At 45.9% G+C, this 27274-nt stretch overlaps 1 protein-coding gene across 4 annotated transcripts in view; it reads left to right on the forward strand.

Moving 5' to 3' along the window:
• The window catches only part of LOC147604276 (catalytic/ hydrolase), a 104703-nt gene that overhangs the window by 18747 nt on the left and 58682 nt on the right, over positions 1 to 27274 (forward strand). For all 4 annotated transcript variants that reach the window (XM_086795265.1, XM_086795267.1, XM_086795266.1 and 1 more), the window contains exon 3: positions 2384 to 2452. In XM_086795265.1, coding sequence (XP_086651391.1) covers positions 2384 to 2452 — 69 coding nt within the window. The remainder of the gene's footprint in view (positions 1 to 2383; positions 2453 to 27274) is intronic.

Below are 27274 nucleotides of genomic sequence, written 5' to 3' on the forward strand. Positions count from 1 at the left end.
GGGAGACGTCCAGTCAGAGTACTCACCATGGAGGACATTGAGGATATCCGCCATCGACCGATGAGAGACATCTTTGGATAGTGATGTGTATGATGCTTACCTTTGTTCCTGGAGTTTTCCTCCCAGATGTTATCCATTAGGAGCTCCTAGTATCGTACATTTCCCCATAGTTGTTTCAGTTTCAGTTAGTCGTTTAGTTGTTTGTAGCTTTTCTTACACAGACATTGTATCAGATCCACCAATTGTTGTAACCTTTTTGGTCTCATAGGTCATTTTGGCCTTCTGAAGACGTTAATATATCATTTCATTTCATTTCATTTCTCTCTCTCTCTCTCTCTCTCTCTCTCTCTCTCTCTTGCTCTCCCCTCCCCCCCCCCCCTCCCCCCCCCTGCCCCCCCCTTCCCTTTCCGCGGCTGAAAAGAGTTTCTTCTATTAGTTAAGCAAAAGTGCATTTGCTCGGAGGTAGATTACAACCCTCCATAGATGTGTAAAAACTGAGATTTGTTTTTTTTCCCCCCCTTTCTTTGGGGGGGGCGGGGAAGTCACACTGGGAGCATGTAATGCAAGAATATACAACCGTCATCCGGGTTGAGGAACAAGGAAGGCTGTGCAGTGCTGCTGCATAATCTTTGAGTTACCTTGCCAGCATTCCGATGTGGATGATGAAGCGAATGATGTCCTCCTAGGGTGACCATGCCCCCCATAGTCTGGCCACAGCATGTCTGCCAAACGTGCAAGGCTGCCAAGTCCAAGAGTGGCTTGATCAGGTTGATGTCTTTCATCAAAAGGAATTGGGCTAGCTGTTGATTTATCTGAGTCCTTCTAGTGCCATATTTCAAGGTACCTTGCAATGGTATAAAATCGTGGTTGATTTTGGCACTCAAGGACCTTTTCTGTTTGTATTACCCTCCTATTTAATGAATTAAATTCACGAGGTCATTTAATTTGCTAAATTTAGTATTGTGTTGAACCCAAAATTGGCAACTTACTATTTCATGTTGTGTGCTTAGTAATGAGTTTTTTTTTTGAAAAGTGCTGCCTTCTAAGTTGCGAACATATCATTTATGACAGGTTTTAGAAGGGGTTTGATCTCTTGATATGGTTCATATGTTTTGACTTTCACTATGTTGGCGAATTTGATTTAAAACAAGGAATATGACTAGGAAGCCTGAGCTAGGCAGCATATGGTTGACTGGTTCATAGGCCTAGTCCCAGAAAGCTGAGGTTGTGAGCACAATGGTATATGTCATTCTAGTTTGGCATGGTTAGCGAGACTAGCATGGGGCTATGCTAACTAAAGAGGCTTTTGGCATATAAAGAAGAGGCCTAGTGGCATTGTGTTGAGTATAGCGCGTCGAGTCTGGGTGACTCTGTAACTTAGAGATGTGAATGATACAGTGGCCATTCCTAAGTTCAAGGGAGAAGCTGCTGCTTTAAATGAATTGGCGGAGTGGATTAGCAAAATGGAGATGTACTTTGATTTTATTCAAAGGTGAGAAGGAGAAGGTGCAATTTGCTGTGTTACTTTTGGAGGACTTTTTCCGGGGCGCACAGGAGGCAGGGTGGGCAGGTGGCGGAGGGCAGAATGCAGAGGGGGGGGGGAGAAGCGGAGGGTGGGAGAGGGCGAAGGGCAGGTGGAAGTGCTTAGGAGGAGGGAGGAGGGGGCAGTGCGAAGGAGGACGGGGGAGAGGAGATGCAGGTGTGCAGACGGGGGGATGCTCCAGCTCGTTGATTTGGGGGAGTAGACTCCTTTGCCCTTTGTTGGCAACAAGTACTTATTGATCTATAAGGGTCAGCATATACATCCTTTGCAACTTAATGGGGAATTGTACATATAAGGTACTTCCTTTTGGATGGTTGGGAAGCCTTTATCCACAATGGTTGGACCAACACCGACTTGCCATTGGCCATTGAGAATCTCTGCCCAAATATTTTGGCACAATCAATGTCAGCAGAGTGCAAATTTTGACTGCTTTCAAAGGTCAGTTTTTACTTGTTGGTTGGAAGCAGTAACAACCTCTAACTTGGCACTAGAGATTGGAGACGATCCTTTCTCTTGAAAGAATTATTAGAGAGGAACCACACACATAACGAAACCTTGTGCATTAAGTCTAAAGACGATCCATTAAGTCTTAACACTGCCTTCTCTTAAGATGATCCAGGTTCAAAGTAAAACTTTGTTTACTGAAGTAATGTAAGCAATATTTACAATTCACAAGGCAGTCAAAAGGATTTAACACTACCATGTTCATGTTTTGACTAGATTTTTTACGTAGAGAACAGAAGTTGTAGTGGTATTAAATGGTGATTTTTTCCTTCCTCCAGAAGTAAGCATGGTTTTCTTATTGATGGCTGGCTTGTCATGCTTCATTGGATATGGCAGGCACAAGCATTCCCGTACTTCCCAGGGCAAGAACCAACGATTCCTGGCAGTGTTGATGTTTTGCTACAGGTAACTTGGCTAAATTCTAGGCTTAGGCAAGTGTATTGGAGAAGTAGTTGACATGGGATTCTGCAGGACTTTGCACTGCCATGTGGCACATCAAAAACAAAGCATCACCTTTACACAATAGAATGACATTGATTATATGCTTTGACTTGGACATCCATATAAACAGCCAAGAAGATTGGTTTTCTTAAAGCTACTATAGTGGTAGTAGGTACTTCGTTATCACAGTTTCCACTCTCCGGGAGCTCCCTGTGCTTCCAGGTTAGATGGGCGTTTCCCTGTGTTATGAGACACAGAAGGGTCCCATAGATATCCTCAATACATGTGCTGAGTGAACCCCCAAGTATCAAGTCATCTGAATGAACGCCTCCTTAGTTACCTTGAATAACTGGTCTTAGTAGTATAAAGTCTAAACTTATTTTGAATGGAAGTGTGCTAGGTTTGACAAGTGTCCTGGTGATTTCTGAGAACTCTGTTTTGCATCTTTTTGGTCAATTTGGCAGCCTCTATTCTTGTGCATATTTCAAACATAGGTATGGGAATTGGGGAAATGGATACGGAAACGGAAATGGCTATGCAAAAATAGATCGAGCTCTATCACCGAGGACCCCTCTGGGCACGGGACCAGACCGCTAGTGTGGGTGGTGGTCTCTGACGTGGATGCTGTGTAGACTAAAGAAATCTGTCTGAGGTTCGTAGCACGCTGAAGTGTAACCCCCTCTTGTGTCAGAATAGGCACTGGGATAGATCTCTGGAAGAAATCAGTGAGTTGGAGCTGTCGCCCACCTCTCCCTGTGGTATGAGTCCATAGCAGTGTCTCTCTGTGGCGCTGTGTCTCTAGCAAGAACTGGCCAAATCTGCGCTGGTCTGCGAACTCCATGATCGAGCGGAGTGAGGGATGTCCATTGAAGATGGTGGTGTATCTCTCTCTAATGACACTATATGCTCTGCATGTGCATATAGTGAGGGATGTCCATTGAAGATGGTGGTGTATCTCTCTCTAATGACACTATATGCTCTGCATGTGCATACATAATGTTCCTCACTCTCAACCTCCTCCTGGCATAGTCTGCATATCCTCTATGCTCTGGGGATCCGTGCTGCCCTACTTGCCTCAATCTCAAGCTGGTGTGATGACACTCTGAGCTGGCCAATCACCACTCGGGCACTGTGAGGCATGTACACATCCATGTATCCAGGTCTCTGTATGAATCCATCCGCTGAGATACGCATAAACTGATCTCTGTAGTATAGCATCTTTGGCGGTAGAGGCTGACTGGGTGTAATCCAAGTCTCTTGAGTGTATCGCTGGCATAAATCCTGTCGAAGGACTCTGTTCAATTTTGAGGGGTGGAACTGAATTCCATTCATTTCCATTTGATTAACACAGTTGTGTCACATAAGTAGTGACCTGCATAATGAATGGTGTATATAGTAGGTTATGCCAACCTTCTAAGTAATTATAAGGTTTTAGGCCACATTACATGCGAGAACACTTTAAAGATCAAAGTGTGCTTGTCCCCAGACTTGGATGTGACACAATGGATGATCCAAAAGATTGGCTCTCTAAGGCCATAACACATTGAAAATTGGGCCTTTCTAATGCACATTGAACCAAATGTGATCCAATGGTGACCAAACTTTGCAAGAGTGTATATGTGGATCCCATCCTCACATGAGCTTGAATAACAAATTATGCAATACACCATTAAAACTCTCCACAAGCCCATTGCATTGCGGATGATAAGGAGTAGTAAACATGTTCTTTATGCTTAGCATCTCGGCAAGATCCTTCATCACATCAGCCCTAAACTCTCTTCCTTGATCATTAATTAGTTCTAAAGGGACTCCAAAATGACAATAAAGCATCTCAAATAGGAACTTACACACCTTGTTTTCTATAGCACTTCTTGTTGCCTTGGCTTCTACCCACCTAGTCAAATAGTCCACTTGTTAAACCCTACGATCTCTCTAGATAAATGTTATGCATAAACATGCATAAACATGCATGTTTATGCATAAACATGCATAAATCAGGCATAAACTCATCCACCCAACCACCCCTGAGCCCAAGGGATGCACACATGAATTATAATGAAGTACATCTAACCTTTACCTTGATGTCCCATACCATCAAGAGGTATAACTCCTATCCAGTAGCATGTAGCTATAGTGTGAAATGGTAGGTGAGTCTCACTGTGAGAGAGCTGGATGTGTGGTGCATGTATATCATACTGGAAAGGTGGTAGGTGATCTATGTCAAGACCATGCTGAGTGAGCCACTGTATCATCTGTGAATACCATGATCTCATATCTCCACTCTCTGCGAGCTGCTTGGACGCCTCAAAAGCTCTATGTGAGAGTCGATCTGATGGCATATCTCTGATCCTCTGTATGAAGCAGATCGTCTGGAAGAGGGCCTCTACTAGCATAGGAGGTGCAGCAAACTCCGTCCGGACAATGTCATGTGGGACGGAGGGTTTGCTGCGGATCATCTGTGAGAGCATAAGAATCTGAGGCCTCTCTATCTGAGACCATGTGGAGGTGGCGAGCCCAGGTGCCCATTTGCTACAGCATACATCAAAGCAGGGGTGACTAGTGTGTCAAACAACCACCCCTTCGTGCGGGGCTCCTGGAAGTGTGCCTGGTGACACTGTCTCTCTAGCATGGCCAGAGCTGCGTACCCTCGTGTGAGTCTATCCCTGGCTGCCTGTGCCATAGTAAATCTTCCTGGCGGAGTCGTAAATGTAATCCCCAGGTACACATATGAGTCTACCACCTCTACTTGTCCTCCTGCTAGTGTGAAGATGGCCTGTCGTCGAACCGGCCCTGAGGTGTGGAAAATCATGGCCTTGGTTTTCCCAAGGTTCACTATAAGCCCCCTCTGTGTGTAGAAGTCATCGAGTACATGGAGATGGTGCTCTAGTCCCATCTGCGACTCAGAGACCAGAATAATATCATCTGCATATAGCATAATGTGGACTGTGGTACCTGAGATGTCTACCCCGTCCCCACCACCGTGACCAATGAAGTCAGCCACCTCATCGATGTATAGCCCAAATAGTGTAGAAGAGAGTGGGCATCCTTGCTTCACACCTATGGTGCTAGCAATAACATCAGATAGCCCCCCGGGGCATCGTATTGGCGCCCGAAGACCTGCTCATATAAAGCATAGATACCCGAAACCATCTTTGATGGGATCCCCAATGACTGTAGACGCTGGAAGAGTCTCTCTCGTGGCACTGTGTCAAATGCTTTGCGGAAATCCACAAAGCAGCAGTATAATCTCTTGTCCCGCGCCCTAGCCTTGTCAATCAGACATCTCATAGTGAATATATGGTCAATAGTGGAGAAAGCTCGTCGGAATCCAGCTTGCCCTGGTGCTCGCAGTCCCTCCTTCTCTGCATATGAGCTCAACTCTGCCTCGAGCACTGCACCATAAAGTTTGGCCAGTGTATGACCAATCATGATAGTCCTGTAGTTGCTGGGGTCTAGCATGTCTCCCGCTTTGTGGAGAGGCACAATGGTGTGCATAGTTCCCTCAGCTGGTAGACCCTCCACTAGTGCCTTATTAAAGAGGGGTCCCAGTGTGTCAGCTGCATAAATAAGATGCTCACTTTGTATACTTGTGTGGTCAGCCGATCTCCCATGCTGTAACCGGTGGATAGCTCTCTCTACCATCGAGGCGGTAAAGAAAGTAGAGGTGGTAGGGCGGGATTCATGTGGCTGTGGTATGGGTGGCTGCTGAGGGTCTAGCATGTCTCCCGCTTTGTGGAGAGGCACAATGGTGTGCATAGTTCCCTCAGCTGGTAGACCCTCCACTAGTGCCTTATTAAAGAGGGGTCCCAGTGTGTCAGCTGCATAAATAAGATGCTCACTTTGTATACTTGTGTGGTCAGCCGATCTCCCATGCTGTAACCGGTGGATAGCTCTCTCTACCATCGAGGCGGTAAAGAAAGTAGAGGTGGTAGGGCGGGATTCATGTGGCTGTGGTATGGGTGGCTGCTGAGGGATATGGTAGAGGCTCTTTGCATATGTGTGCCATGTGTGTGGATCCTCAATCGGGGAACGAGGGCGAGGCTCTCTCATCCTGCGCCATGCAGTGGTTGCATCTCTGCTCATGAGTAGGTGGTATATATCCCAGTACTGTGCTTCCTCATATGCACGCCTCTTATGGCGTGTGAGGATCCTCATCTGTCGGCTTGCCTGTCTCTGTGTAATGGTCCCCCAGTGCTCTTTGGGCGCGGAGGTGTCTATATAGCTCTCTGCACTCATCATCATACCACCGATTCTGGGGCATGCTCCCAGATCTATCAGTGCGTGCAATGTGTGTATGATGGGGGAAGCTGCGGGTGGCAGCCGTATGTAGTAGAGATGACAGCTGGGTGGTGAGTGTGTCTAGAGGTGACAGGGGATCCATCTGGAATAGCCTGTCATATACATGATGCTCATATATGTCTGCCAAGTCATGGGTGAAGTAGAAGGTTGTATGCGATCCCTGTGTGGGTTGTGTGGGTGCTGGTGTGGAGCTCGCCAGTGACAGTAAGAGGTACGTGTGATCCGCACCAATAGGACAAGGGGGGATGGTGAAAGATGTCACTACCTGTGTGGTCTCCATGGACCCTATGATGTAGTCCACTGTGCTTCCCCCCCCCCCCCCCCCCCCCTTTGATCGTGGAAAGCATGTCAGTGCTCCTGAATCCTGCCAACCACTGTCTCATCCCGTTATAAATAACGAGATGGTGTCGTGCTCCCAGCTCAAGTAAGTGATGACCATATCTGATGTTATTTGGCCCCATGTCCTCTGACACCCTGTAGGCTCCCGTGTCCTCCACCTCTAGTGTGTGCATCACCTCGGGGTGCTCGAAATCATAAATGTCGCCCTGTCGGCTCTGTGTCCGTGCATTGAAGTCCCCCATAAGGAGGACTTCCCCCAGGTTGGAGTAGTGTATGATCTCATCTAAAAGGGCTGCATATGGTGACTCTCCCAATGGCCCTGTGTCCTCCTCCTTGCCTCTACTGTCATCCTCTGCTGTCATGGCATATCTTGATCCTCTAGGAGAGAAGTAGCATAGAGCAATGTATAACACCCTATCTGCTGAGAGTTGCTGTCTATCCACATGTATCTAGCCTCTCGGTCACGTGCTACCATGTGTAGGCGCTCCTGTAGCTCTCGCTTGAATGGTACCGCTATACCTCCAGATCCTCTCAATGTGCTCTGTCGTGTGGTCCCCCTGTATGTAAACTCCCATTGATAGCCCTCTACTTTGGGTAGCCCCCTCTCTGGGCTCTGGTGCGTTTCTGTAAGTAGTATGATGTCCCGTCCCTCCATGACCTCCTCCATCCTCCCAGGATGTGTCCAAAGTGCTCCATTGCAGTTCCAAACTGCTATGTGTATCTGTGAATCTGGATCCTCCATAGCTGATGTCCCATAGGCCGCCTGGCGCTAATCGGTGGCCTTGCCATCGATGATGACATGGCCATCGCGATAGAATGCTCTCTTGCCCTCTTTCCGGGCCTGTAGGACTCTCGGCATGCATGTTTTAGGTTGTCATCCAAATAGATGGGATTTCCCTGTAATCCTCGTAGAATCACCCTCTTTCTCATGAAGGTGACCCTCTCCGTCTCTCCTGCAAATTGTAGGATGAGGGCTCGCTTGCGTGTTGAGTCTTTCCTGGCTCTCCATGCTTTGGTGAAGGGGAGAGGGTCCTCTTCCCTATAGCCGAGCTTCATGCATAGAAGCTGTCCATCTTTCTCTCGGGTGTCTCGGCTATACCTTTGACTCGAATGTTGAGGTGGCGGGCATGCCTCATCTTCTCCTCCTCAAGTGTTCTTCCCTTTGAGTCTCCTCCCTCACTTCTTTACGGATGTTCTTCTTCAGCACCTCAACCCATCCTGACTGCTTGGCTTCGAGTTTTCCCTCCATGTCCTTTGTGATCTCCTTGGAGATCTCTTCTTTGATGGCCGTGAGAGTGTTGTCATTGATCTCCCCTTCTTCCTTCTCGGTGTTCTTGACGGCTACCAGTTCCACTTTCAATGCACTCACCTCCTCCTTGAGTGCTGTGTTCTCTTGTTCAAGGTCCGTGGCCCGTGCTTCGAGGGCCATGATGTGCCGGTGTAGTTTGTTCTCCACCTCATTGAGGTTGGAATTGGTGTCTTCTTGTTCTCCTTGATTAGTGCCTTCATTGTTGTCTCGAGGGCCTCGAGCTTCTCTTGGAGACTTGGAGCCATTCCTCGAGCTTACTCTGCAGCACTTCCCACAGGTAGGGAGGAGAGAGAGAGAGAGAGTTATGTTCCTGCCTTGGGGGCCTGAGGAAGGGTGGGCGGGGACAGGAAGGGTGAGGAGTGGGCCAGCATAGCGAGCCAGCCCAGGCGGGAGAGGGCGGCGAACAGCGAAGAGAGAGAGAGAAAGAAAGAAAGAAAGAAAGAAAGATTTTATTAGCCTATGAGATAAATCAGTGTACCTGTGTGGGGTATCCTCTGTCATCCCAACAAAATGAAAAAGTACTGAACTAAAAAGCTGAATCTGGGTGTGCAATAAGTACAATGAGTGGGGGAGGTGATGGAGCTCTACTACTAGGAGAATGCAAAGCTATATGCATGGAGTATACAATCATGTTGAACGGGGCCGGGGATGTCTCGCATGCAGTATAGATCGAACCCTTTCACTAGTAACCTCCTGGCTGCGTGGGACCCAGGGGTTGTGTGTGGGAGTGGTGGCCTCTGAGGTATGGGGGCGTATGTCAGAGAAATCTATGATGATAGTTTGAGATGAGTTGTGCTGAGTCTGCCTCTCGGAGTGTTGCCACAATATTGCCTCTCTCTGGCGTGTGAGTGTTGGCATCTCTGGTCCTCATATTGAATTACCTGTGAGAGTGGATAGAAAGCATCTCAGAAGAGAGAATGAAATCTCCCTTGGATCTCACAGTACCTCCCTCCTTTTCAGTATAGCCTGGACTCCCCATACCTGGATCTCTCACGGTAATAGATCAACCGTAATATTCGGTTGGATTTGTTGGGCTTCACATACATCGGGAATGGGTGCCCCCGCCACAGCTTCGCAAGAAGCTCTGGTTCTATAGAGACCAGGACAAATTCATTGAGAGATCAAGATACATACAGACACACATGTCACATGCGATGTGGATAGCGATTGGTACGCTCAGTGTATCCTCCCACCGCCTTAGAGTGGAGATTGGTAGAGCCGAGCACCTCTCACAAAGGACCGGATATGCAAAGTATGCACTAAAGGAGAGTTGGAGGATGAGGAGCAGTACATGTTCTGATGCTCGGTCCATTGGAGGCCATGTGTGTCAAACCACTCAACCACTTAAGAGTTCCATGCTGGTGCTAGTAATGATGGTGGTAACTGTTGATGATGAGGAGGGCGGTCTAGCATGCCTTTCTCTTCCTCTCCCTCTCCTCCGCCTGGTGTAACTGAAGGGATGACTCAAGTGCCAGTCTCGAGAGACGGTCCCTAGTAAGTGTATAAACATGCTGAGTGTACGTGATGGTCTGGAAGAGGGCATCCATGACCAAGGGGGCTGCCCCAAACTCTGCTAGCACAATAACATGTGGCACCGATTTTCTCGTGATCAAATGTGATAGCATCATTACGTGTAGTCTCTCTATGCTCTTCCATGAGTCCACACCAGGACCTTTGTGATATCAATGTCTTTTCTCATGCCTGGCCAATAGAAATACCTCTGAACCATTTGAGTTGTAGGTAGTATACCTATATGACTAGTATAAGGAGGAGCATGGCATTCATCCAAGGACCAAGACCTTTTGCCTCATGTTCTTGACCACACATAGGCAATTGTATTTCATGAGGTATACATCCTTGATCACAAATGAGCATGAGCTGTACCAGCCTGCAAATCAGCCCATATGCATTCAAAATCCTCATCCAAATGATACATTTCACTCATCCTAGGTGTGAAGCAATATCAATTGTTACCACATAAGGCTTTTGTGACAAGGCATTGGCAACCACATTCTTCTTCCCGGGAGTATGCGAAATCTGAAAATGAAACATGGAGAGGAAGTTCGCCATCCTCATGTGCTTCTTGGAGAGCTTGGTGTGGGTGAGAAAGCACCTCAAGCCGTGGGTGAGAAAGCACCTCAAGCTTTGGTGATCAGTTTTGACTGTAAATTAATCCCTAACAAGTAGTATTTCCAGACAGTTAGGGTGTGAATTACAGCCAACAACTCTTTCTCATAAATCCCAAGTGTGAGCTTGGCATTATGCAATCTCCTGCTCTCATAAGCCACAACATGGCCCTCTTGATTAAAAACAACCCCGATTACAACTGCCACATGCATCACATTCGACACTAAATAGCCTATGCAAGAATCACCAAGACGGGTCTCGTGATAATGGCATCCTTAAGCTGTACAAAGGCATCACTTTCAGCTTTTGTCCATTTGTACATTGCCTTCTTCTCACTCAAGTCATGCAATAGTGTAATAAGTGAATATGAAGTGGAAGCAAGTAGAGATCACACAAGAGAGAGTAGACAGCCAAGAGAGATCCAATACTTGAGCCAAGAACTGAAAGTATAGAATGAATTATGAATGAACAATGTCCATGCTTATATACATATGTGTAGAGCGCCAGTCGGCCTGTAGGACTGGAGGACAAATGTCCACGATTGATAAAAATGCCTAAAATAGCCTAAAAAATATTGAAAAAATCCCTAATGACATTAGATAAATATCTGGATAAAAAGGGACACAAAATGGAGTAAAAGTGTAACTATTTGGCCCTCCTAGCTCTATTTCACATAATGAAATCCATGCCCGGATACCAGACAGGTGGAAGAAGACATGGGGACAGGGTCCATAAGGTTTGATTAAAAAAAAGCACCATTCTTGGTCAAAAAGCAAGAAAAAGCAAAAAGTCAAATAGGATTGACCGCGAGCCAAGGGCACCATTGGAAAGAGGAGACTGAGCTGGACCAAAAGCTAAAAGGCACTTTCTCAAAAAGCAGCTCCAAAGCCAAAAAGCAAGGCCTTAAAGTTAGAAAAGCGAAGCACCAAAAGTTGAGTAATATTTTATTAATAAAAGTAAAAAGAGAAAAGCAAAGCATAAAAAGGCAAAGCAAAAGCATGAAGGCTTTTTGGCAAAAAGCAGGGTCTCTTACAAGTATAAAAAGGATTGGACTTCTCTTGTAGTACCTTGAACAAGATCATTGAAGATTAAAGGAGATTGTGGAGTGTGTGTGGGCATCATTACGATCATGGAGAGCTTCTTCTTCGCCATCAACACCTTCTCCAACTTGCTTTTCAGATGTACGGTTAGCCCTAGACTTGTATGGGCATATGCATGGGCGATACGGGCGCATGTACGGACAGAAATTTCAAAAAGTGCTCCAAAAACCCTAAAAACAGCTTTTTGAATGTTTTTACCGTCCAAAAACCATTAAAACATGTTTTATATCAGTTTTCTTGCGAGATAGAGCTTTTTCATGGTTTTCTTCATGGACAAGGCTATAGGAGTTGTGGAGATTACTCATGGGATGAGCGAGTGTTTCTTGGACTTGGACATAGATCTTAGAGATGGAGAACTTGGGCATAGAGCTTGGACATGGAACATGAAGCTTGGACATATAGCTTGGGCATGAAGCTTGGACATGATGTGGAACTTGGTTATGGGACTTGGACTTGGATGTGGACTTGGACTTGGATTCATTGGATTTGGATATTGGATTTGGTACTAGCTTGGTGAGAGATACTTGTGGGTCATTCCCGTGGTGTGCTCGACATCAGAAATCTTGTGCATCAACATCGACATCAACTTGGATATCCTACATTGGCATATTTGTTTGTTTTGTATTCATTGATTGTATTGATCTTGGCCAGTGTGCCCGTGGATTGTTCCTGAATAAATTCTTAAAAGGGGGTGGGGCCTGTTGCTTGCTCAATGTGGTATTTTGTGCAAGATCCCCATTCCTTTTCTCTCTCCCCTCTCTCTCTTTATATTTTTATTTCTTGGACACGTGGTTGAGTCTGTCCCTGCACGCTCCGTTGGGCTTACAAAAAGAAAGTTGGAGATGACATGTCCAACACCTCCTTTCAGCTCCAGCACGGGGTCGGACTCCCATACGGGTAAGGAGCTGATCAATAGTATCTCGAGGAAGAGGTTTGGTTAAGAAATCAGCAAGGTTGTCTTGAGAAGTACAATACTCCAGTGTAATTATGGTGTCGGTGACCAGCTTGAAGTGAAAGTGGACCTGGTCTTGCCATGGAAGGATGAAGTTTGAGCCAACACCAAGGCACTCTGGCTGTCCGTGTGAGAGCACGGTACTCAACGTCAGTAGAAGATAATGATGCTGTATTCTGCTTCTTGGATCTCAAGGAAATAAGATTGGAACCAAGAGTGAAGCAATAACCAGAAGTGGATCGTCGAGTATGGTGATCACTTGTCCCATCAACATCAGAGTATCCGACAAGCTTAGTGCTTTCTCTGAAACAGAGACCATAGTCCAAGGTACCGGATAAATATCGGAGAACCCTTAGAGTGGCCTGCCAACAAGAATGTCGAGGAGTGGAAGAAAATTGATTGAGAAATGTCAAGCTTGACACTGTAAGAAATGTCAAGCTTGGCATAAGTCAAATAAATAAGAGAACCAACAAGCCTCCGATATTGTGTACTGTCCTCAAAGAGGGGAGAGGGATCATCACAGGAGAGCTTGGAGTTAGGATGCATTGGACAAGAAATTGGATGGCACTCGGTCCTCCCAAATGTCTCCAAGAGCTGCTGCAAATATTTGTACTAGCTAAGAAACACTCCATCAGAAGACTGATAGACCTCCATCCCAAGAAAGTAGCAGAGAAGTCCTAAATCTATCATCTCAAAGGTGAGAGCTAAATTTGACCGGAGCTATGCAATCTTGGTAAGATGTGAGCCAGTGATCAATAAACCATCAACATATAAGACAATCAAATAGAGCAAAGCATCATGAGCAAAGACATAGAGATTGCTGTCTACAAAGCATCTATGGAATCAAAGGGAAAGAAAGAATGCATCAATCCTATCATACTATGCCTTGGGTACGTGTTTCAAACCATAAAGGGCTTCGTACAATCTGTACACTTTACCCTCATGTCTGAGAACCTGAAAACCTTGAGGTTGTTCAACATACACCTCCTCATGTAAGTCACCATTAAGAAAGGCAGACTTGACATCCATTCGATAAACCGGCCAGTGCTCATGAGCAGAAAGAGCAAGAATTGTCTGGATGGTGGTGTATTTGGCTGTAAGAGCAAAAGTTTCCTCATAATCCACACCCTCAATCTGAGAGTATCCCTTCGCAACTAATGTGGCTTTGTGTTTGTCTAGAGATCCATCAGCATGAAACTTGGTCTTAAAGACCCACTTGACCCCAATAACCTGTCGCGATGCAGAGGCCGGTCCACAAGCTCCCATGTACGATTCCTCTCAATGGAATCAATCTTGGTCTCCATGGCTGCTTGCCACTCAGGAAGAGCAAGAGCCTCTTTAGCTGTAGTAGGCTCATATGACTGTATCACTGTACTCATCAGGCGAGGTTACAAGAATGACGAAGTTGCTGTAATCTCTGTGCCCGTGTCAAATTGTCACATGCGGAAGCTCTGGGAGTCTTCTTTCAGCCCTAAACACCATCCTGGAACATGCTTGATGCAAAATGCATACAGAAGATGGAGAGAATAGAGAGAGATAGCTGAGTATTCAGTATATTCTATAGTACAAAAAGGTGTACAAAGCCATGGCTAGCCTTGGCTGCCGCATCAAAAAGTGGAAAACCGAATCTAGTTCCTATTCTATGACTCCTCCTATAGGAGGGCTGAATGATCTAAGCCTTGAGCAAGTGTGCCCTTTTATAGGGTTGGAAATCCTTTATGGACTAGCTGACTTGCTGTTGGCCAGTTCCTAGACAAAAATTCCCATTAAATGCTGCAGCCGATAGAGAATATTGCTTCATAAGCTGGCCGACAGCCTCCTGTGTCATCCATAAGGTCTTCCTACTCCAAACTAGTAGCACAAGCTCCAAAGATTGTGTTGAAGAATCAACAAGCTTATGAAGTTCCATATTGGAGAGATGAGAATCACGAAGAGTGGTTTCCAGTCATTGTGGAACCTTGGGGGCAATCCTTCGTTGCATAGAAGCAGGAGGAGGAGGAGGAGGAGAAGAAGCCGGGGAAGGAGAAAATGGGGGTGGAGACGTAGGGGGTAAAGAAGTTGATGGTGGAGAAGCTGGTGGTGGAGTTGGGGTGGCCGAGGAAGGAGGATGATAAGCTCGGGATGAGAGCGAGAATCATTTGAGGGTTCAACAGAGTGAACATCGCAAGAAATCACCAAGGATCGTGACTCCGGATCCCATAATCTGTAAGCTTGGGAATGAGAGCTATATCCAAGGAATTTGCACCTCCTAGACTTGGGTTGGATTTGTTAGAATGAGGGATATGAACATAGGCATCACAACCGAAAACCTTGAAATGAGAGACGGAAGTTTTCTGTCCTGTAAAAGCCTCCTCTGGGGTCATATGAGAAACCGCCTTTGATGATGTAAATAGTAGTGCTCATAGCTTCTCCCTAGAAAGAGTGAGGAAGATCAGAAGAAGAAAGCATGGTATGGGCCATGTCGTAGTATCTAGTCCATACTATGCATAATGGAGTTGGTAGTTATATAGTCTTGTGGGTTGACTACCTTGAGTATATAACATGCACATTCCTAAAAGGTGAATTTGGGCATGTTCCTGGATTCTCTCTCTCTCTCTCTCTCTCTCTCTCTCTATACATATATATATATATATATATATATATATATATATATATAGATGGGCCATCTCCTGAACAGTCCTGTTCTTGCGTTCAACCACACCATTCTGTTGAAGAGTGTGAGGTGTGGAAAATCAATGGCTTATACCTTTCTGTGAGAAAAAAATATGGAAGGCTTTGGAGATGAATTCTCCTCCATTGTTGCAGTGGACTTGTCGAATCTTTTGTGTGATCGTAGTCTCAACCAAAGTCACCCACTCTTGCAAGCGGGAGAAAGTTTAAGACTTTTTTGCCAAGAGATAAACCCAAACTTTGTGCGAGTATCATCAATAATAAGCATAAAGTACTTGGCACATCCTTGGGTAGTAGTCTGCATGGGGCCGCATAGGTCCATATGAATGAGCTCCAGAATATGAGAAGCCTGATGAGTAGCCTCGTGAGGTAAGACATCTTGGTGTTGCTTGCCATGAAGACAAGCCACACAAGTGGAGTGGGAGGATTTCAATGGTGGAAGACCCTTGACCATCCACTGAGAAGACAACAACTGATAGTAACTGGAAACGCCATTCTCGGTGGTTTGGAACGGCGTTTCCTATGTGCATGGCACGTTGGAACGGTTTGGAACGGGTGGTGACGTGGCGGTTTAGTCGGAACGGCTGTTGCTGTTTCGAGAACGGCCGTTCCTTGTGATGGTTGGGAATGCAACGGTCGTCAGGTATCATTTAAAGGTACCAAACGTACCTAATATAGTATGTAAGGTACGGAAGTACCTTCAAACGGTACTTTTGCCAAGATAACAAATAAAAAACGGGCTGCTGTGTGTATGCGCTGGTCGCTGGCCACCCCTCCTGAGATTGAATAGAGCGTTGTAACTTGTCACTCGACCTTCTTCAAACTTGAAAGTTCACAGGGCCCAGGCTTGGAAGCTCACAGTATCCTCTTACTTTCATCTTCTTCTCCTTCAACAATCATTCAATGGCACCTAGAGCTTTAGGCATCGAGCGGTCCAAGAAGCAAGCTACTTGGTCATGGGGTGGACTGGGATGAGACATATGCAAGTGGAGGTGCCAGGAAATGTAAGTGCAGGTATTGCAAGCAAATAAAGATAGGAGGTGCCAATCGTGTGCAAGCTCATTTGATGCATGACCATGACCATGATGTGGCTTTTTGCCAATCAGTTCCAATAGAGGAGGAGGATGGATAAGCATCAAATAGAGCGGCAGGGGCAAAGTTGGAGTTGAGGTGTCCTCATATCACATTCACTCCTTGTATCGCACATGGGCTGAATAATTTGTTGAAGGACATTGGGGATTTGCCATGGGCTTGAGAAAGGGAGAGAGATTGTGAGTTTTATCACTCGTTACCACTATATCCTCTCAGAGTTCAGAAAGAGGTCTTCCCAAAAGGATATCTTAAAATTTTCTGAAACCCACTTTGCCGATAATTTTATTATGTTGGAGAGGCTTCAAAAGGTGGAAAGATCAATTATCAATTTATAGAAGCAGGCAAGGAAGATTTGGTTGAGCAGATGCGTAGAGAGATAGATGCAGTGTGGCTGCTGCTTTATGGTGGGAGGATTATGGAGTAGGGACTCCTGAGCTTCAACGTGTTGCCATTCATATTTTGAGCCAAGGAGCTAGTTCCTCTCCTATGGAGCAATTGTGGAGTGTATTTAGCCACATTGCCTTAAGGCGGAACTGACTTGCTACACAAAGAACCAATGATTTGGTTTGTCTACGCAAATATGCGACTACTTAGTCAGCTCTACAGTCTAGAGGCAAAGGGTTTCGTTGATGCCCACTCTTCTTCAGATTCAGATGATGATGCAGTGCTTATGGACATGGACCATGATGATTATGGGAGCTCTTCTAGAGTAGTTGATGATGATTTAGTTGTTGATCTTGACATTTGATATGTTGTACTCCGTCTTTTAGTTTTTTGTCATTTGACATTTAGGATTTGCTTATGCACATTTTATCTATCTTTGAACTCCTGCACATTGCGCCTCTCTTTGTATTGTTTGAAGTTTCACTAGTTGATTGTGGAATCTAGATTCTGGATCTATTTTCTTTAGTTCTCATGAGTCAAGTCTCATGATCAATCACAATGGCTATGTAGTATGTATAATGTGTATACACACACACACACGCACGCACGCACGCACGCACGCACGCACACTATATATATATATATATATATATATATATATATATATATATATATATATATATATATATATATATATATGTGCATGTGCGTGTTGACGTGGCATTCCCATTCCCTAATTTCTATATGCCGTTCCTGTTCCGGACAGCATGGGCCATTCCCGTTCCCGTTCACATGGCATTGTGACTATGCAACAGCTGTAGAGAAGTATAATTCAGATGCCCAAAGCGAGCATGCAACAAATTTGTATCCACATGAGCTACCAAGGCATGATAGCTGTGAAGAAGTTGCAGCAGATAAGATTCGGACTCAGTCAAAGAGCCACCAAAGTCCTTTAACCGATAAAGACCACCTTCCTGGATACCTGTGGCAACAATTTGCAAGGTGCTGGTGTTGATGATCTGAAGGATGGAACTATCAAAGTAGACACCATAGCCTTTCTCCACAATCCGAAAATTGAGAGGAGATTGTTGGAGAGCTTGGGAACATGAAGCACATCCTGAATGGTAGAAGGTTGGCCCGGGGAAGAATTAAGTTGCACATTACCAAATGAAGAGGCCTCCAAGTTGGAAGCATCACCAGTGGACACCGTCGTAGAGTGGGGACGAATGTCATGAAGAATGGTCCTGTTAGGAGTCATGTGAGTAGTACACCCACTATCAACCACCCAATCCGTAAGACGTAAGGTGGAAGGAACAGGAGAGTGAGAGGGAACCTCCTCAATACTGAAGACATTCTTCTTGGTGGAAGAGGATTTTTGAGTTTGGCTGGTGGATGAAGAGGTTTGATTCGGGGGTTTCTTAGCAGAACCACCTTTTCTCTTCTTCTTGTGACAATCAGGCTGAATGTGACCTTTGAGACCACAATAATAACAGGTTCCTTATGAGGGGGATTGTTGGTAGGTTTGTAGTCACCTTTGTTGCTCGTGGAAACCTTGGACTGCCATTTTCTTTTGCCCTTAGCCTAAAGAAGGGTCTTGGAAGTACCTTGGCTGGTCTTCTTTCTCATGGCCCTATCCTGAAGCATGCCAACAATGGTATGTAGATCAAGAGTAAAAGGAAGAACTGATATAGTATCACAAAAAGTAGAGAAAGTCTCGGGCAATTTGGCGAGGAGCCGATTGACAAAGTCCTCAGTGGTAGCTTTGCTCCCCAAAGAGACCAACTGCTTCTGAATGGTTATGAACTCTGTAATAGAATCCATGATGTTAGCAGTATCGGCAATCTTGAGGTTGGAGAGCTGATTCTCCAAGGCCACCTTCTAAGTAGAGTTCTCACGGTGATGGTAGCTTTGCTCCCCAAAGAGACCAACTCCTTCTGAATGGTTATGAACTTTGTAACAGAATCCATGATGGTAGCTTTGCTCCCCAAAGAGACCAACTCCTTCTGAATGGTTATGAACTTTGTAACAGAATCCATGATGTTAGCAGTATCGACAATCTTCAGGTTGGAGAGCTGATTCTCCAAGGTCACCTTTTGAGCAGAGTTCTCACGGTGATACCTCCTTTGGATGGTATCCCACGATTGTTCTGTAGTTTTCTCATCATTGTCATCAAATTGACGAGCAATAGAGGGTTTTATGTTGAAGAAGATAAAGGCATGAGCCCTTGTATCTTTGTCAGCCCATGCATCAATCTCGGCTTAAGGAGAAGTAGCATCGGGAGAGGCATCAACACCAGAAACAATACCCCATAGCTGATGGTATCGAAGGAGAGTCTTCATCTGTAGTGCCCAATCAAGATAATTGGTTCCATCTAAGGTGGATTCCTTTGGAAGTTGAGGAATAGATGAAGAGATGATAGTTGGTGTAGAAGCCATGGAATCCTCCTCTTGAATTTACAGCGGAAAGGTTGCAAGTAGGTGTCTAGGGGTTGCCCTGCACCAGAAACATGTTGGAAGATATATCATCTCCAGAGGGTCTACATACACCTTTTCATGCTTGTACTGGTCATTTTATGAGACCCTGCATTTGCATATTTTAACAGATATTATTTGGGATTTTTCTACCATTTATAGCATTCTTATGCTATAGGACAACATAAAAATGTGTGTGTGTGTGTGTGTGTGTGTACTTACTGTACCAGCCATCGTACCGGCTATACCAGCCTCTGTACTTGCTGTACCAGCCACCGTACCGGCTGTACCAGCCACTGTACGTGCTGTACTAGTCATTGTACTTGTTGTACCAGCCACCGTACCGGCTATACCAACCACTACCTGCTGTACCAGCCATTGTACTTGATGTACCAGCAATTGTACCTAATGTACCGGCTAAATGGAGAGTTGTACTTGCTGTACCAGCTCTATTGCATGAAGACCCGTGGTTTTTGGGGAAGAATCAGTACCCACACGGAGGTATATGGATTATATTGTTGGCTCGGCATTTCTACAGCCTATGTTCCGGCTTGGTAGCCTTGTGTTGGGCTGTGTTATGGCATTTGTATAGGGAAAATCTGGCATCTCCCGTGGGGAGAGTAAGGCCCTCAAAGCTTGTACATGATATTATTCTCCATGGGTAATAAAATACTCCAAGGGGGGGGTCGGCCCATTCCGGCCTCTATGCGGTGTCACACGTGCAAGCTCCATTTTCAGCATTTGTGGATGTTTTGTCCAGCTTTATGTTTTATGCAAAGTGATGATGGATATGTGTTAAGGCTGTGGCCATGTTTAAATGTTTTAATATGCATTGATGGTATCAACAAGTGTGTAAAAGGCCCTAGTCCCCCCGGCACATCCCGCGTGCGAGTTACACACCACCCAACCACGACAGCCTGAGCCCCGGGCAAAGCCCACAAGTCTTGGCTATTCCCACCGAGCTACGAGCTGAGCTGACTAGCTAGACGTACCGACCAGTCTCTACCCCATGACGTCCCATACCGCCATGGAGCTACCCTCCCGGGCCTCAAGACTATTGCCGGCCTCGGTTGCATGATCTAGGCTCGTGACCACAGAGCTCTCGCATAGCCTCGCGATACTTTGATTGATTGATTGACCTTGGTCACTCTTTTATAGGCTCTTGGCTAGTCACCGGGTGTCCACACATGGGTGCCTACCCGTCAGTCCATTCCTAGCCCATCTTGCCAATCTGCCTGCCTAGCTCCAAGCTACCCCAAGCCTCGAAGCTAGTCTTGTGTGTGTGCTGCACACGGTAGATACACTTTGTGCACATGACATACTCCCCTTCCTCTATGGGCTCACTCCTGAGCTCCCTAAAAACTTAGGGTAATCCCTCTGTCAGTGTCTCCCATGTAGCGTCCTCCTCAGCACGATCCTTCCACTTGATCTTGTATTCCGTGAGTAGCGTATGCTCTTTCACGAAATCCAAGAATCTTTTCCAGTTTGTGTGGCACAAATGTCATATCCTTGACATCTATGAATTGTTGAGGAGTAACTTATTGGTCTGCTCCACCGAGTACTTAAGTCTACTAACATGAAATACGGGATGAACTTTCACATGAGAAGGCAAGTCCAGTTCATATGCAATTGAACCAATCCGGTGTTTAACTCGAAATGGTCCGTGGTATCTAGGGGATAATTTCGGAGATCGGCCTGTCCGCAAAGTCTCGGAATCTTTCGGAACTCGCAAATACACCATCGTTCCTTAGAGAACTCTCTCGGTGAATGATGTCTATTAGAATAAAATCTCTCTGTGTCTTGAGCGCTTCTAATAGATTCCTTCGCAACTTGTAACATTTCTTGCATGTCTTGCAAAAAGGTACGCGTTGCATCATGCGGAAGTCGTGGAAATACCACGGTAACAGGTGATGTAGGTTGAAACCCGTACATAAGCATAAAAGGACTAAAATCTGTACTCGTATGCTTAATACTGCTGTATGCGAATTCTAACATAGGAAGATAATCCTCCCATGAACCCTGTCTTTTGGGGACATATGCATGAAGCATGTCTTCCAAAGTCCGATTCACCCTTTTAGTATGGTCTTCAAATTGAGGATGATCTGAGGAACTCAAATTCAAAGTTGTTTCCAACTTCTCAAGCCTCCAAAAGTCACTTGTAAACTTAGAGTCCCTATCACTGACTATGTCCTACGGTAAACCATACAGTCTAAACAATTGCTCGATAAACTGCCTTACTAATTGCGTAGTTGTAACAGCCTTTCGTGTAGGTAAAAATCTAGCCATCTTTGTCAAGCGGTCTACCACAACCCAAATAGAATCATGGCCTTGACGTGTTCTTGGCAATCCTGTAATAAAATCCATGGAAATACTTTCCCACTTATTACCTAGGATTTGCAAAGGATGCAACATCCCAGTCCGTCGTCTAAAGCGTTCAGCTTTATACGCTTGACAAATCTGACACTTGAGGACATAATCTTCTACATACCCATTTATCTTTGGCCAATAGAAAGTGTCTCACTAAAGCTAAAGTCCTATGTACCCCGGGGTGTCGAGCAGAAGGGGTGTTGTGACATTCCTTAAGAATCTTGGACCTAATGTCCGGGATGTGTGGTACACAAATTTTGTCATTACGGAATAGTAAACCATTCCGAATCATCCACTGGTCTCCCGTAGCCTGAATCGTAGGTTGCTCAGTCTTCGATTCTTGGTCGCTCAATGAGCTCCCGTCTTGGATCCTCTGCCAATATGGACCAAAATAACTATCAGTCTTGCAAAGCAATCTCAATGACTGAAATAAGTTTGTGAAAATCTCGGTGAATGACAAAGTATTCACCTCTGTGAGCTGACTAAGCGCATCTGCTACATTATTCATGGACCCCTTGCGATAGCGTATCTCAAAATCAAAATCTTGCATCAACTCTGTCCATCTAGCCTTTCGACCTCTCAAATTATCCGCATCACACACATACTTGATTGACTGATGATGAGTCAGTACCACAAACTTGGAGCCATATAAATAATGCCTCCAAAGCTTGAGAGTGTAAATGATAGCGTAAAGCTCTTTCTCAAGGGTTGGCCAACGAGATTGAGTGTCGTCCAGCTTTCGACTCTCGAAAGCAACAGGTCTACCATCTTGGAATAGAGCAGCCTTGATCGCATGGTCACTTGCGTCGGTCTCAAGAACATAAGGCCGACTAGGATCAGGCAGTGCTAAGGGAGGTGCTTCCTTGACTTTATCTTTCCAAAATTCTGAAGGCCGTATCCAAATCGTTATTCAAAGTGATAGGCTGATTCGACTTACGTCCATGACTTTTCAACAAGTTGGTCATTGGTAGTGTGAGCTGAGAGTACTCCCGCAGAGATTTTCGAAGAAAAACAACAAAACCGAGAAAAGAACAAAGTTGTCTCACCGTCTGCGGTGTCGGCCAAGCCAAAACCTTCTGCACTCGATCATAGTCAATGCTCAACCCATCTCTATTATGAAAAACTCACATTTACTGAATTTAGCATACAGTCGATTCTGTCTTAAAATAATCAAGACAATCGTGAGGTGTCTAACATGATCCCCGAGAGTATGATTGTATACTAAAATATCATCCAGGAACACCACCACGAACTTTCCCAAATGTTCACGAAAAAGATCGTTCATTATTTGCTGGAAAGTGGCTGGAGCATTGGTCAACCCAAAAGGTAATACGAGAAACTCGTAATGGCCATACCTAGTCCGAAAGGCGATTCTTTCGATGTGCCTTTCATGAATACGTATCTGGTGGTAACCAGTACGTAAATCTATCTTCGTGAAATGCTTCTCTCCTACTAAACGGTCAATCAGGTCATCTGATCTGTTCAGTCTCTTGTAATCTACACACATTCGCCAAGTTTTATCCTTCTTTCTCCTAAGTAACATAGGCGCACCCCAAGGTGATTTACTTGGATGGATCTGGCCCATCCTCAAATAGTCTAGAGTTGTTTAGCCAACTCATCTTCCTCAGCCTTGGAGAGAGAGTGTTTCTAGGCACATTTCCAAGAACCCCGCACTAAGTGCTGGCTCTTTGATACTCTAGTATAACAAGCGGCTATGTATGGTGCAGCCCTTTGGGGGCCAGGCCTAGGGAAGGATCAGTGGAGGAGCATAGAGAGGCTATAGGTGATGATGTTGTCACGCATGATTAGGAGTAAGCCATCTGTACCACATGACATTCTACATGCAGAGTTTGGGGTGGCACCACTGGTTACAGATGCCCTTTTTTCAAACTGTCACTTATATTCAGCATGTATACATGCTTGACAGAGATTGCCTCCCATGACTAGCACTAGAGTCCTCTATGCAATTATAAGGCGGGAGGGAGAGGGAGCGATTGAGACGAGCTGGACTGCCCTCCTCCTCAATGACACGGCCGCTACCATTACCGACACATGCATGGTACTCTGAGGTACTCGAGTGGTTTCATGCACATGGCATGCAGATGGACCGTCTCCCCTCGTTTCAGTATAGCTTGGATTCCCCATACCTTGATCTCTCACGTTAGGAGATCAACCGGATCATCCGGTTAGATCTACTCGGGCTACACATACACCAGACATGGGTGTCTCCGTTAGAGATTGGTAAGAAGTGTGAGTTCTACAGAGATCACTTCTTGAGACTCTCCGAGGATGGATTCTTTGAGATCCCGGGATACATACAGATACACATGTCACATGCCATGTATATCACGATCGGCCAGCTTAGGGTATCCTCTCACTGCCTCAGAGTAGAGACTGGCAGTGCTGAGGATATCCCAAATGAGGAGAGGACATGCACAATATGCATCACAGGAGCAGTAGAGGATGAGACCCATTATATGCTCAGTTGCCCGGCTTACTATGAGATACGGGGGAGATTCCATACCCTCTTCCGAGAGGGATTCGGACCACTCACACGGGTGATACTGTTTGAGGATCAGGGGTGCTTGGGCATGTACTTGATGGAGTTGAGACGACACAGGGATGTAGTGTTGAGCCAGCATGCTGAGAGACAGTCTTGGCTTCGAGAGGACACCTCACAGAGAGCCATCACAAATTTCTTTGTGGTACATACATCCACATCGGAATCCATTGCCCACAACAGTTCCTCTACTACGACATCAGAGCCCATCACCCGTACCCACGCTCTAGGTCCACGCCCCAGAGGAGTTCTTAGTGAGAGAGCTCGATCCATTCCGCGAGCGAGACGTCCTCGACCCAGAGCATCAGGACCCTCCACCACACAGAGACAGATTCGTGAGGTTCTCCGCTGACATGTCACGCTCCCATCACAAAGGCTTGACATTCATTCCACCATCAGATCGGTTTTGGCCAAGGCGGGTATTGTCATTAGCTGATCGTAGCATATCTCACTGTACATAGGATCATTTGCAGCAGATCACATGTCCTGTTAGATGTTTTTCATGTTACTTTTTCTTTCAGTTTTCCATGGCTCACTCATCAGCCCTTCTGAATTGCACTTCGATAGGCTGTGCATTTGGATACTTGGCCTTGGCTCTCGTCATCGCAGCCACCGCCATGTTAGCTACAAAGGCATGGGGTTCTGTGTTTCGGACAGATGGCATCATCTTCAAAGATTGTTTGTTCCAGTTCTCTTGTGCCCCTTCTACTGCCTTGGCTCCACTTCCACCCATAGGGCAGTATTTAGGATTGATTCAACCTTGACCCTCTCTTTGATGTCTCTGCTAGCTTACTCCATTGGTGAGGGGCACTGACAGTGCCATTCTTTGATTGAGCCGTTGCCTCCTCACCCAGATCCGCTAGTCAGAATTTACCCCCGCTTCCCTGCATGGCTCTGGATCCGGCCTCGCGTTTCTCCTGGGGAAGGGCTTGTCTCCTTGTGGCCTGGTCCTGTCTCTATAGGCGCTTCCAACTTAGTCATGAACTTAGCTATGTCGTCCCAGTTGGAAGGCCTCAGGGTTCCTACTTGCTGTAAAGAGTGCACCAATTGCTACATACATTGTAGGGCTGTCTCTTTCCAAGTGCTCAGGCTTTTCTGCCCCAACTCCTCTTGCAGCTTAATCTTTTGCCCTTTTTTCTCGGTTGGCCCAGCCTTGGAAATCCCGAATCATTTTGTCTTTGGACTGTAGTTCTTCGGCATGGGCTTTTCTCATGGTATCCAACTGTTTTGCTCTCTTTTTGATCTCTGCATTGGCAGTTGTTAATGCCACCACATTAAGCTCATTAACACTCATTTTTCTTGCCTTGCCCCTTGTCACCCTTGTGGGCGTAGTTGTCTCTACTTCCTTCATTAACGTTTTGATGGTCTTGCCATCTTGCTTTTGTTGTTCCTTGTATTCTTCGATGAGCACCTCCAGCTCCTCCACCTGAACCTGTAGTGTTGCTTCATCATTCGCTTTCTCTTCGAATTTCTTTGTGGCCGCCCATGCATGTTCTTTTAGCTCATTTGCCGGGATTTGATCCAATGCAGAGTTGGGCCACAACACTATCTCTTTATCTTTTCCGCAGCTCCTCATTCTCTTTTTGCAGTTCTTCAGACTTGCTGCCACCACCTCTACTGCCTTCTACTTCCTTTTTAGCTCCACTCGACGCTGGGGCCTCCGAAGCCTTTCTTGATTCCGGGCCTGAGGATGTAGCCGGATCCGGATCTCTTGACCCTCCGTCTGGATTCGTGTCTCCTGGCTGATGAGGAATTATTTGTTTACATGCAGGTGTGGTGCTGCCATTACTGATTTCAACTTTTCCAAGTATGTCCCCCACACCTCCTTGAGGTCTTCCATTGCATGTGTTTCCCATTGTTCCATCCTCTCTGCCTCCACCTCATATACTTCTGGATAGTCCTCTGCATCCAGCATTGCAAGATGTGTCTCCGCCTTTGTCACGATTGTGACTAACTCTCTTAATCTCTCCTTAATTACTCATTAATCCCTTATTAACTGAAAGGACACCTGTGAAGGGTCACACCCTTACACATGGGTCACTATCAAAGGACATGTCTATTCATTAAAAGGCACACCCCTAAGTCCAAAGGACATAACCGTTGACTCAAGAGCATAGTCACAAGGAGCGGGGGACGGTGACGGGGGACGGGGGACGGGACGGGGGACGGCCATAAGTAGGGAACGGGGACGGGGGAGGGAACAACACTCAAAAAAAACTTTTTTTTAAAATTTTTCTACTCTACACTTATTCTACTTTGAAAGTACATCAAAATGAGCATAAATTTACACTAAAATGGTAAGCTTTTGAGTCATATTAATAATTAAGTAGATACAAAATGAGTCATGACTCAGGAGTCAGGACTAAGCCGTAAGGAGGCAGAATACATGGACAGACTCAAATGAGTCAATGACAAAAAAGTGCTGAAGACTAGAGGCTAGAGGCTAGAGCTAAGTAGTAAGGCCCATGAATCATGATCCACGAATGATCATCCACGTGAAGTGCTCGCCTCATGGTCATGGGTAGCTTGTGCCAAAGAAGCATCAAGCTCATCCTCAATCTCATCCTCACTGGCATGCTGCTCCTGCACCTCATCCTCTTGTTGCTCTTCTTGTTAACTCGTCTCCCACTCGGTGAAGGAATCTGCCTTCTTGGTCATGCTCTTGCAAAGCATTCGCAAGTTCGCGCTGACGAAGACTAGGTCATTGGCACGCTCTACCCCGAGTCGGTTCCTCTTCCTAGAGGCAATGTGGCTGTAGGTACTCCAAAGTTGCTCCAAGCAAGAGGAGCTGACGGCCTGGCTAAGTATGCGGATGGCAAGCTGCTGCAGCTCTGGTCCATTTGAACCAAAGTCCTCCCACCATAGAGCAGCACCAACTTTGGAGCGGTCAACCTGTGCATCATGACAGCCATAGGAGCCATGAAATGACCTGTACATCGAAAGCTGGTCCCTGATCTTGCGCCTAACCGATGCATCAGGCACAAGACGATCCAAGATGATCCTCCATCCAGCGCTCACCTCCTGGTCGCTCTCCTGCTTGTTGCCTTGGAATTCTGGGTCCACCACATAAGCTGCTGCATGCAATGGATAGTAGTAGGAATTCCACCTTCCTAGAC

This window comes from Cibotium barometz, chromosome 62, assembly GCF_041138505.1.
Source record: "Cibotium barometz isolate CiBa-2024 chromosome 62, ASM4113850v1, whole genome shotgun sequence".
NCBI classification, from domain to species: domain Eukaryota; kingdom Viridiplantae; phylum Streptophyta; class Polypodiopsida; order Cyatheales; family Cibotiaceae; genus Cibotium; species Cibotium barometz.